This window comes from Panthera pardus, unplaced genomic scaffold (assembly GCF_024362965.1).
Source record: "Panthera pardus isolate Hobbes unplaced genomic scaffold, ASM2436296v1 HiC_scaffold_22, whole genome shotgun sequence".
NCBI lineage: Eukaryota > Metazoa > Chordata > Mammalia > Carnivora > Felidae > Panthera > Panthera pardus.
In genome coordinates this window covers 66,957,040-66,970,048 of record NW_026526788.1, presented here as the reverse complement: position 1 = coordinate 66,970,048, position 13,009 = coordinate 66,957,040, and the positions used below count along the sequence as shown (strand labels likewise).

At 37.6% G+C, this 13,009-nt stretch overlaps 1 protein-coding gene across 2 annotated transcripts; it reads left to right on the top strand.

Moving 5' to 3' along the window:
- Nucleotides 1-172: 172 nt before the first annotated feature.
- On the top strand, nt 173-11,714 carry SMNDC1 (survival motor neuron domain containing 1). Of its 2 annotated transcripts, none has more exons than XM_019459405.2 (6): nt 173-342; nt 1,620-1,739; nt 6,473-6,615; nt 7,233-7,394; nt 9,597-9,750; nt 10,450-11,714. In XM_019459405.2, exons 2-6 carry the CDS (start codon nt 1,620-1,622, stop codon nt 10,585-10,587), a joined length of 717 nt encoding a protein of 238 aa, XP_019314950.1. In that variant the 5' UTR covers nt 173-342; the 3' UTR covers nt 10,588-11,714. The 2 variants fall into 2 exon arrangements, with proteins under 2 accessions (XP_019314950.1, XP_019314951.1); XM_019459406.2 differs by lacking the exon at nt 173-342 and adding an exon at nt 4,349-4,536 and having other exon boundaries at nt 1,626-1,739.
- Nucleotides 11,715-13,009: the final 1,295 nt, after the last annotated feature.

Genomic DNA, 13,009 nt, shown 5'->3' with positions numbered 1-13,009 from the left:
ACGGCGCCTGGCGCGGCCCACCTACGCCATTTCCTTCCAACGAAGCTCCGCCCAGTCCGCGTCCCTAACGCCAGTAAGGCTGGGCCGCCCAGAGAACGCTGGGAATCGCGTGAGTAGGGCGACCTTTCGCGAGGCTTTCAACGTTCGCGAGATTTCACCCGCTTCTGTCTTTTCCTCCTTCCAGTCTCCAGCTTTTTTCCCCTCCCCCTCATCGCCGAGCAAGTTCTGTTTCAGATCTAGTCGCCCTGTTGTTGCCGCGGAGATTTTTTTTTTTTCCTTTTGCTGCCGCCGCTGTCGCCGTCCCGACCCCTTCTTGCCGCCCTGCCCCCAACCCCACACAAGGTAACGAACCGGGTGAGGCAGACCGCAGGGCCTCGCTAGGCCTCGGCCTCTCTCGAGTTGAAGTGGAGGCCTGAGGCCGAGGAGTGGGCCGCCCTGGAGAGGCCTGGGCGCCGGCAGGGACGTTGGGAGCCCGGCCACCTCTCCCAGCCAGGGTTTTGGGCCCTGAGCTGCCCCGGGTGGGGCTCGGGCCTCGGTGTCGTGGCGGCGAACGAGGCTAACCCCGGAAACCCGTCGTCGGGTGGGGTGGGGACGCGGGAGGCCTCTTTAGGACGCCCTCGGCCGTTCTGTGCCGAGCGTGTTTGGGGTGGGGGGGTGGGGGGGTGAGGCTCTGGCCCCGCTGGGGTCCGCTCCGTTTGTGTTTTCGGTTTCCCTGGAGATTGTGTTTGCATGTCGAGGTCTGAAATAATGGACCAGTTGTGGCGGGCCCCGAGGTGTTGGGTGACTGGGAGGAGAGCAGGCAGGCTCGCCGTAGCCCCCTTGGAGCCCTTCCAAGCTTCCAGGCTGTCGTTGGACGGGAATCGTAAACACAGAGGAGGATCCTCGGAAACCCGGCGTGTTTGCTTTGTAAATCGAGAAAGGATTCTTTTATCTTACTTTCCGGAGAAGAATGAGCCAGATTTGGTGAAAGGCACGCTCCTTAGAATGCCTAACTGGGATAGTATTTGTGCGGTTTCTCTGATGGAGACGCTGCATCGACAGTATTTAAGTGACTTGGGTTTTTTTGGGGGGTTGGTTGGTTGGTTTGCTGTGGGGAAGAGGTTCTAAACACGCTAACTGAAGAGCTCGTGTACAGAGAATTTTTTATGTAGTTAATCCAAAAGCTATTTGTATTTTGTTCTGGAAGTTTTCTCTAGTGCTTCAGAATATTTTTGTCGGCAGTCTTTGACTCTTCCAACCGATTAGTGCTGCCCCCCCCCCCTTTTTTTTTTTGGTGAAGCTGTAACAACTCAGCCAAATACAGTGTCTTCCTTGTTAACACAAGTTTAAAAAATAGAAATTCTCCTTTTCCCTTTTATCTTAGCTCTTATTTTCTGTTTCTGTGTGGAACTTATCTGACAAGTTTATACTCTGCAGAATTCATTGCCTTGATGTTTGGGTTTGGCTCACAGCTTTTCTCAGAACTAAGTGTAAAGGTAATGGTGAGGAGCTGCAGCAATGACTTCTATGAAGGAGTTGGGAGCAAAACTGGTAAAGATTAAGTCAGGCAGACAGGGAAGTTATTTTTAATGGTGTTTTTTGTTCAGTTTTCACGGTCTTACCCTTTTTATTTTCCCTAGATGTCAGAGGATCTAGCAAAACAGCTGGCAAGCTACAAAGCTCAACTCCAGCAAGTTGAAGCTGCATTGTCTGGAAATGGAGAAAATGAAGATTTGCTGAAATTAAAGAAAGATTTACAAGTAAGTATCAGAGGACGCTAATAGTTATATTGTTTGAAAAAAAGTATTTGTGTTTTTCAGATGATTTCTTGTATAGAATCCAAAGCACAACTCGGAGTGTTTCTCCCGCTATCCTCCCTTGTGTGTAAACGTGTATATGCACATAGGTGTATATTGCTCACAGAAGTAGGGTTGCCGCTTCCTCAGTTGTATACAGCGAAATGAGTAAAGCATTGTTCTTTGTTGTGTAAATTTTATATGCTCATATAATTTTTTGAAAATCAGAGTTGATTTAACTTTACAGTGGAAAGTACTTTTATTTTTAAAGATCTGGCAAAAGAAATTTAGTTCCAAAGGTAACTAAAAGGACAAAAATAATGTGGAATTAAAAATGTTAATTGTACTGGAATGAAAACAAATGTGGAAGAATTTTATAAATGACTAAAAAAATGAGAAAAATGTAATATGATTAGGGCTCTTTTTAATGTCACAAGGTTCTTGAACATGAAATAAGAGGGTATGTGCGTTTCAAAGCTAGCAGGTAAACATCTTATATTGAAAACACATTATAAAAATATTTAAGGAGATACTTGTTTTCTGCATAAATGTTACATAATGCTTGAATTTAAGGGTAGATTTTACAGTGTAGTTGTTGGCGCTTGTTGAGGTTAAATTGATGTGGAAGGGATATCTTAATTTGTTTTGTCATGGAAGAGTTCCGTAGGTATGAAACTTGCTTTTTAAAATTTGCACTGGGGTTTCAAGACAGACAAAACCATTATAGTAAATATCTGTTGTTTTTTAGAACATTATGTTGATTAATAAAAATACTGTATGTATGTACATGTGTATTCATTTTAAAAAATTTTGAGAACTTAAAATTTTGAACCTGATTATTTTGAAAATTTTAAAAGGTATTTTGGTTAGATGGTCTTTACTGATTCAGTACAAAACTTGAATCATCTTTATCCTATCTAAATTCTTTCCCTCCCTTTATCATCCTCTTGCCCATTAAAATTAATATTTTAGGGATATTAGAACTGCAAATGAATGAAACTTATTTGAAATGGTGTCCAGATACAGGACTTTGAAAGGATTTATCTGGACATAATTAAAATGAGTTGAATATTTTCAGGTTTAAATTGTAGATTTAGGATAAACTTGCCTGAGTTGCAATAGTATGTGGTTTTTAAAAACACAGAAAACAAGACCCATCTTCAGTATGTAGAAGTCAGGCCACTGAATTTCAGAGTGCCAGTCAATAATAAAAAGATGTTTTGGGAGCAGTTTCTCCCATTCCTAGGCCAGCTTTCTGCTTGCTTCAAAGAAGAATCCTGGCATGCATCTTGTTTTACCAACTTAAAAGCAGTCCTTTTTTTCTTTGAAGAAAATAAACTATTGTCAATATTGTGTGTATTGCTTCCTGGGCAGTTGGAGGAGGGATATATGTGGAACTGGTGGAGGGGGAGTTGGGAGTGAAGGTTGAAACAACATTATTGTGAGGTCTTTTTAATGTTTCTGGAATGAATTGTCAGGGTCCAGGCAGAATTGCCTTGCTATGACATGATCTATAGTGGAAGTATTATAGGGAGAGAGACCATTGTGGTAGGCATTGTGGTAAGCACATAAATGGCTTATGTAGGGTTCAGTTAGTAATGGTTATTTATCCGTAAAATACCCATTTAGAACAGCACTGTTTACAGTAGAACTTTCTGTGATGATGGAAACGTTCTATATCTACTGTAGTACTGGAGCCACTAGGGACAATTAAATATTTGAACTGTAGCTAGGATAGCTGAAGAACTGAATTCTTAATTTTATTTTAGTAGCCACATGTGAGTACCATATTGGCTAGCACAGATTTAGAAGCTTAAGTTCTAAAACTTCAGATAGTAGTAATATAGTACATTTTTCCTGTCCAGATGTGATCACGATTTCTTTTGCTCTTATTTTGTCATGAAAACAAATTTTTCATTTTGGTTTACTAGATACAGGTCTGTTTTGAACTGAAAATTACTCAGATGGAAGGCGTCATTGAAGATTAAAGTTCTGAAAAGTGTTTACATATCTGCTTCCACCTAGTAATTGTCTCCACTGACTATAGTTATAGCTCCTGTTTTGTCGTGGGTTTTTTAAAAATAATTTTCCTTTCTTTCTCTTCTCTATTTTCTGGGATATCCCATACCTCATACCTTGGATATTTAATTCTGCCTTTTATATTTGCTGAAAAGTTGTTCAGACTGATGACTGAGTTTGTGGCCTTCTTTATTTTGTGTTCCTTTAGTGGAATGTCTTTATCCTGGTTTTGAATTTGTTTCCCCTTTCATTTATGACAAAGTGCTTTCCTACATTTTTTCATTGACTTCATTTTGCCAGTAAGGCTTCCACATTTATATGTACTGTCTTTCATATAGAATACAGTTACTCAGCAGGCAGCACATTAATCTACTGAAGTCCTAATTGCCTTTTTTCACTTAAAAAAGTAGGTATAGTAAAATCTAGGCTAGCTTTTACTAGCTCCCGAGGCAGTCTGTGATAATCACAAAAATAGTCAATTTATTAGGCTGTTTTGCTGAATAAACTGGTTCTAAAGGAGGCAGGGGTCAAGTCACTTGTCTCATATATTACAGTGGCTCTCTGCATCCCCGAAACGCCTTCCTTCAGTAAGCAGAGTGCTTGAGTGCACCCTTTGACCTGCTGATATGTAGATCACAACATCTGATGCTTCCTGGAATTGCCGATTACTGTAACTGCTGCCCATCTGTCGATGAAGGAGCAGTTTCAGAACTCAGACTTGGGGGAGGAAAAGTAATTAATGGTATGTACCTTTAAGAACCCCCTCATACATAAAATAGTTTCTCTAATACTTTGGTCCATATGCACATGTAAAGAAAACATTGAAAGGGTCTTCATAGTTTGTTGGGAGGGGTATGTAAAACATGGCAAAATGAAAGGACAACTAGGGATAAGCCCTGGATTTTTTTTAAAGTGTCACTTCAGTGCAGGGCTCTGAAAATTATTGTAACATGCACAGCTTTTCAGGACCCTTTGGTGAAACTGTAATTTCCTTAGGAAAATAAAATGGCAAGATGCTCTGTCTTAAGAGAGGTAGAATCTAAATCAGAGACCTACAAATGCAGAAATCATGTTTGTGTTTTAGTTAAGTGGAATTATTTAGTGATAAGGATTGTATTGGCTCTTGAGTCAAGGATTATATTCCTGGCCTTAATAGTAATTGATTAAAAACAAGACTGGACAGTTTATTCTTCTTTGTATGGTACCTGATCTATTTATTTGGAAATTCTTTGCCTTATTTGCAAAGGATTATCTAATTAAAAGGCATTTGAATGGCTATTTGGTACCTAATAAAATGTCATTTAAGATACTGTACTGAATTTTTAATTCAAATCTGAGTTAGCCTAGTTTTTCTATTTACAAAACAGGCCTTTCTCCAAGGGCTTACTCTCCCCCCCCTTTTTTTTGAAGGCTCAAATATTAGTTTTTCAGAAATAGCCAGGAAGATTTAGAATCTTTAGGAAAGAGGTAATATATAACTTCTTGGCTACTGAACCAGAGCTACTATTATAAAACTTCAGTGGGAGACATAAACTCAGTATAGAGTTTAACTTTGCTACTTTTTCTCCCAAAACACTGTGATGTTTTAAGGTATTTTATATGCAACAGTGGGGAAACAGGTATGTAAGTTTTTAAAATAAATCATATAAGGTAATACATAACCTAGATCTTCATTGGAGTGAAAAAAGCAGATAGGTAGCAAAATCTGGCCATTTGTACTGTATCTTTTAAGTTTTTTAACTAACCCTACCAAACACCCTTGAATGAAGCCAATAAGTGTAAGCCTGAAATAGAGAAAACATTTGCCACACAGGCAGGTATTGCCTGCCTATGTGTGTTACATTTATTTTTTCCTTTTAAATGAAGCTGTGCTAATGTGCTTTTTAGAATATTTTAAATCTGACCTGGTAATTTGCTTATCTGGATGGGGTAAGTTTTATAATAAGTGACTAGGAAGACTACTGGCTTTTTCTATATGCCTATAATACTTTAGTAGAAATATGTATTACTAATAAGGTTGCTTCAAGTGTTTTGGGTTTGGTTTTTTTTTTTTTTGATGGGGGTGGGGAACATGTTGGCTAGAGAGTTAATACTACTGCCAATAATGCCCTGTAAAACAATCCAGTTGCATGAAATACATGTGAAAAAGATAGAAGATAAAAGTGATCTTGAATCTAGTTCAGTCCCTCATAATTGATTGTTTCTCATATTAGATGTCTTTAGCTAAAATAGGCACTTAGAAATAATGCCATGGTAGGGGCACCTTGCTGGCTTAGTCAGTAGAACAAGTGACTCCTGATAATAGGGTCAGGAGTTCAAACCCCATGTTGGGTGTAGAGCTTACTTAAAAAAAGAAAGAGAAAGAGAGAGGAAGAAAGAAAGGAAGAATGGTATAAGCTCAAGTCTGCCGCTTTCTGTTAGTTTTTGAGGTTAATTGAAAGGCAACTGTGGGTTTAAATCCCAGTTCCACCACTGTATAAAATATTGTATCTTAGTTTCTACATGAGGATAATCGTAGTACCTACATCATAGTATCGTTACGAACTGCAAGTAGATTTATGTAGTGTACTTAATAAGTGCTTTATGGTGGAGAGCTAAAGTCATCAAAATAAAAACCTGTTGAAAGGTGATAAGCAAATTATAAAAATAATGCTATGGTTTTTGTTTTTTCTTTTTAGGAAGTTATAGAACTAACCAAAGACCTTCTGTCAACTCAGCCTTCTGAAACTCTTGCAAGTTCAGACAGTTTTGCTTCTACTCAGCCCACTCATTCATGGAAAGTAGGAGACAAGTGTATGGCAATCTGGAGTGAAGATGGACAGTAAGTGTAGAAAAAAACTCTAACTATAACATGAAATAATAAAATACAATGGTAAGAAGTTTTTATTCAGTTTGAACTACCCTGTTTTAATCTTTCTGTATAGCCAATATGATTTGTAAAGTCAATTTGATTCTTGGGTGGTTACCACTATAATACAGTTTAGTTTTTAGCTTTAGAATAAATTTTGGGGCAGTGGTGGGCTTGGATCCTAAAGGACAGAAAAATCAAAGCAGAGGAAAATGAATGGATAGTTAAAAAATAATCCTCATTTCTTCCTCAGATTGAAAATTGAGTGAATGGTTGGCTATCTTAGACTTACGTGAAGCACATACACTGAAGTTATTCCTATACAAAATATCTTTTCTCAAAGAGATAGACTAAAGCACATTTAATAGACATGTAGGACTTTCCTGACAATATTTTGATTAGGAACCCCTTTTTTTTTTGATAGTAGATGGCTAACTCCAACTACTGTTTGTATTATCTTTACCAAAGAGCCAACTGATTACAGAAGTTCCATTTTAGACACATGTAATAGTTGAATCACTGCAGTGTAAGTCTTATAGGTTGAGTACTAAACCTTTACTCACCTGCTTACAGTCATGATATCTTTACAGGTGTTATGAAGCCGAGATTGAGGAGATAGATGAAGAAAATGGCACCGCTGCAATCACCTTTGCTGGCTATGGCAATGCTGAAGTGACTCCACTGTTGAACCTCAAACCTGTAGAAGAAGGAAGGAAGGCAAAGGAGGACAGTGGCAACAAGCCCATGTCAAAGTAAGTGACTTTGACTTTAGCAGTTTAAATGTAATCTTCCCCATTTTGGTATTTGAGGTAGTCTGTGGAATTCACGCAGGCTAGATTAGGGTGAGAATGTTAAAATACTCCTTATCGTTGTTTTGAAGATTAACTGTATAGGGTCAGCATTGTATGTGTATACCTAGGTAAAGTGAAGACATTTTGGTTCCCACTTAGGCATTCAGTAAACATTTATTAAGAAGATAATATGTACCTCTCACTGAACCATGTGCTGGAGTTATACCATAGTGAAGACAACCAACCAACTTGGACCTTGTCCTGATTGAGTTTATAGTCTAGAGAAGAAAACACAAAATTAAAGGAGAATTTTAATAGTAAATTATAGAAGTTACTACGGGAACATAATGGGTACTTTAAGGGAACAGAGGAAAGATACCTAAACTGTACTTTAGTCATCAGGGCAAATTTCTTTGAGAAAATGACATCTAAACTGAGATTTGAAAAGAAAAGGAGTTAGCTAGGTAATGAACTTGAAGGTATGACCTTGGGCAAACTTTTTAACTTCTTTCCTCATTTGTAAAACAGGGTTGATAATATCTACTTTGTAGGGTTCTAAGGATTAAGTGTTAGCATTAATAAAGCATGTGGTACAGTTCTTGATAATGTAGTAAGAGTTTAGTAAATGTTTACTTAAAGAAAACAAGGTGGGAACATAGAGGTAACGGAAACAAATTCCTATAGTGAAAATAGGGCTTGAAGATGGGTGGTTTGACAAGAGCTTAGAGGTTGAGGCCAAATCACAAAGAGCTTGACAGCCACTGATGTATTTCAAATAGAGGAGATAATATCATAGTTGAGCTTTCAAATAATCCCTGACAGCCGAGGGAAAGCAGCTAGTGCAGTGATCAGGTGTGAGGTAATGGTGTCCTGAACTCAGGGAGCAGCAGTGGGAGGATAGAGAAGTGTATGGCTTGACCTGTATATGAGGTAGAATTAACATTTTAATAAACTTACACACATTTTCCACAGTTTTCTCTTTCTGGATTTTTCAACAGTTTTGTTGTTTTAAGTAGGCTCCATGACCAGCATGGAGCAACGTGAGGCTTGAACTCAGGGCCCTGAAATTTAAGACCTGGGTTGGACACTTAACTAACTGAGCCACCCAGGTGCCCCTCAAGACTTTAAAAAGTTGCTACATAAGTAAATATATTTGAGCTTGGGGAAACTAGATCACCTAAGTATCCCAATAAGAAAATCAGACTGTAGGGGCGCCTGGGTGGCTCATTCAGTTAAACGTACGACTTCAGCTTAGGTCATGATCTTGCGGTTTGTGGGTTCGAGCCCTGCATCGGCCTCTGTGCTGACAGCTCAGAGCCTGGAGCCTGCTTGGGTTGCTGTCTCTCTCTGCCCCTTCCCCACTCGTACTCTTTTCTCTCTCTCCCAAAAATAAACAAACATTAAAAAAAAGTAAAAAATCAGACCGTAGAACAATGTAACATGGCTCTATTTTTAGTCTTTGACATCTGTGTAAAAAAGCCACCCTTAGCTTCATAGTGATGATTACATGATACAAAGACCTCTAGATTGTATTGCCTCTTTTTTAAAGACCTCATCATCCTGTTGGTGAGAAGTCAGTATGTAAACTGAGCAGAAATTATTGAGAGAGCTTTAGGCTCTGATCCTAGATAGAGGAGTGTTTTTGAAAACCCCAGTTTTTGTTTTTAAGAATTTTAAGCTGTCATTTTCCTTTGTTCTGTACTCTCCTAGTCTAGATGAAATAGTTTTATCTGCATTGCATCTCTTTATATAGTTTTGCAAAATGCAGCATAAACTTGCTATCCATTTAGAAAAGGATAAAGGTTTAGACCTCTATTAACATTAAAACTCATTCTAAAACACATCTGGGAAAAGTGATGTAAATTTCAGAAAGTCCGAGTTTAAATATTTGATTTGAATGGGTAATAGATTATAGATATGGTTTGAAAGCTTCCAAGGATGCTGTGTATCTCAAATAACCTTACGTAGTAATACTGGGTGATTGGCACTGTTGATGTTTAGTGCTTCTATTCATGGAATGTGTAGGTTTATTATGGGTTTTTGTTGTTGTTGTTGTTACTGTTGTTCTGGGGTTTTGTTTTTGTTTTTTGCACTGCTAAATATCTCTAAAGAAATCATCTATTAAATCTTAAGAGTTGACATTTAGCTGTTATATCCACACAGAAAAGAAATGATTGCCCAGCAGCGTGAATATAAAAAGAAGAAAGCTTTGAAAAAAGCACAGAGAATAAAAGAACTTGAGCAGGAAAGAGAGGACCAGAAGGTGAAATGGCAACAGTTTAACAATAGAGCCTATTCTAAAAACAAAAAAGGCCAGGTTAGTAAACCCTTTCATCATACTTCATAAACTTGAAAAGTGTAACTATCATTAAAATAACTTTAAAATGAAAAAGGTGGCGGGGGGGGGGGGGGGGGGTGCACCTGGGGTGGCTCAGTCAGTTAAGCATCCAACTTTGGCTCAGGTAATGATCTCACAGTTTGTGGGTTCGAGCCCTGTGTCAGGCTGTGTGCTGACAGCTTGGAGCCTGGAGCCTGCTTCAGATTCTGTCTCCCTCTCTCTCTCTCCCCCCCCCACTCATGCTCTGTCTCTCTCTCTCAAAAATAAATAAACATTAAAAAATAAATGAAAAAATGTGGTACATAGGTTCAAAAGATCATAGCTGGGTCTTGTTATCATCATCCTCTTCAATCTTCCATTTGGCTTATTGCAATATATCTCCATTAGCCATGGTCTCTGCAATAGAAACACTATGAGAGAGTTTATATCAGGAATTACAAAAGATCTAGATTGTTTACCCTTCTATAAATTAAAATTTGAAAAACTGTTTGGTACCTAACATACCCTTAGAGGGAGTGTGGTGAATCCTACCTGTTTGTTAACCTGCTTTATATGCTGGGGATCTCTGGTAGATTTTATTTAAAAGAGCACTCCAGTTCTCTTGATGTAGTTAAGTGTATCATAGAAATTTTGTTCCCCCAAAACTAATCAAAATGGTTTCTGTTTTATTTCCACTAGGTTAAAAGGAGTATTTTTGCTTCACCTGAGAGTGTAACAGGCAAAGTTGGAGTAGGAACTTGTGGAATTGCTGATAAACCTATGACACAATATCAAGATACCTCTAAATACAATGTCAGGCATTTGATGCCTCAATAATCAGAAAAACTGTTGGATTTCATCTCTGCAGGGCTTTACATTTACCTTTTTATCCTTATATTTTTCTAAAGGTAAATTATTTGTTAGATGAGTAAGGAAGATACCATTGTCGTCCTTGTTTGACTTCAATAGAATGAAACTTGAAGAAATTGCATTTGATAACTGCTATTCATTTAACTTTTGTTACTACTACCACAGTTTCCTCAAAGTTTGTTGAATAAAGCAACTTTTCTAGATAGATGCTGCATAAATACAGCACTTAGATGAATTGTTGATCTTCCTAATATCAGGCCCTTACTTAATGGATGGTGTATACATTTTGTGAAGTCCTAACTTGGAATACTCAGATCTTTGAACTTGCCACATATTGTAGCAATTCACTGGAACATCAAGGCAAAATACCAACCTGTTAAAGAGCTCTTTTATCTTCAATGTAAACCTAGCTATTGCCTAATTAAGCCTAGAAATATGTTAATTTGTAAATGGCAAACATTGTTTTGAGGTTTTTCCTTCAATAATTTGTTTGCTAAGCCTATTAGGCTATCTCTAAAATTGATTCAGCTTTTACATTCTTTCCACTGAGTTTTAATTTTATGTAATAAGAAACCATGTTTAGGACCTGCTACCTTTTCTAAGGTGGTGTTTTTTTTTTTTTTAATGTTTGCTCTTTTCCTGTGTTGATTTTTCCCTTATGGTAGTGGTACCATTTTTTGGATGTGTAATGTTTATATAAGAAAACAAAAAGCTGATGTATAGCCCTGTATACAGTGTAGATACTATTTTTGTAAAAAAACAAAAAACAAAAAAACCAAGGCTAAATTAATGAACAAGAATACTGAATGTTTCATCATTAAAAATTTACTGTATTTCTTGTGCATTAATCTGACCATAATTTCCCTGTATATTATGTTCATGTAGCTGAGTTTGTAATTTTTGTTAACTAGATCAAGTTGTCAGCATTTGTTGGTTTAAGTGAACATCACAGTTATCCTGAGTTGAGTTTAAGCCAAATAATATGCATAGTAAAATGTCTTCCTATTACTGGAAGATGGTGATTTTTAGGATATGTGTTAATTTCAGTTTTTTGTATGTTTAACTTTTATTAAATAAAGTGTTTTTAAAATCTCCAGGATGTGTTAACAGAAGGGTGGTGAAGTCCTAGCTGGCAGCTTTGATCTAGTGATTAAGCTTCAGTGTACATGCATTCATCATTTCCACAGAAAAGAGAATATTGAGTGTGTGATAAAGGTTTCAATAAATCCTTATGTACTTCTTCCATTAGATATAAGAAATTGGATCCTAAAGGACAAACTATTTTTATTTTAAGGGTTTGTGCTGTGTATAGAGGTGTTTGTAAATTTTTGGTAAGGGGGAAAATAAAAATTTTAATTTAATGAATTTTAATTATTTTGGCAAATTGAAACTTAAGAGGACAGTGGTGAGAAGTAGAATTATTTATATTGCCCCTTCTCCTCCCTCCCAACCCAGGAGGATCACTGTTTTCCTTTCTATAATTTATGGCCACAGGGTAGAACTTGTAGGACAGAATGAAAGGTGAAGTCTTTCTTAAATACATGGCACAAATTACAACAGAAAGGGGCTACTTAGCCTGAAGAATTCCTAAAAATACACTGTTCTTGTAACCGGTGTAACAAGCATCTTAAGAACTAATAATGGTATCTTTGAAGGATTGCAAGGAAACTCTAAAAAGCACTTGGAGGGAAATTTGGTATAATTGTGTCACCACACAAAATGGATTTTGGTGAGATTACCTTGGCATGTTTGTTGGAATAGTAATTTCACCTGGTGTTTGTGTAGGCAAGACTCTTGTGTTGAGACTTGTGTCTCCTTTGACCCAAAGAGTCACATTTAATTTCTGCACATTTAATTCTGGAGGGGCTTTGCAGGAGAGAAAAGGAATAAAGGTGACCATACTATATAAAACATTAAAAAAAAAGTGTATAGCACAGGAGTCTTTGTGTCAAAGACCTAGATACGGCCCTTTGAAAGTCCTGGTGTCAAGATGATAACAGTGTTTCTGGACTAAACTAAAAGGATCCCTAGGGACATGGAGTACCTGTCTCCTAGTGTGAGGTTTTAATGAGAAGCGTGATACCAGTGGTATTTTACAAATGAAGGTGGCTAAGTTCAATACTCTTAAAATCAAATATGACACTGTCTTATGGAGCTCTGTTATAAAATGTAATTTCCCCTCTGTCAAGAAAGGAGTCTTGAAGCTCTGATGAAACTGAATAAACCATTTGTCATGTACAGCCCCCAAGTAGCTGTCATGGATCTTCTCAAAACTTGACATTTGACTTTGTTATTGACTATTTCAAGGAAAGAACAGTCCCGACCCCCTCCCCCCAGAAAAACGCAAATAATTACATTTAAAATTTTAATGTCACAGATAACAAATGCT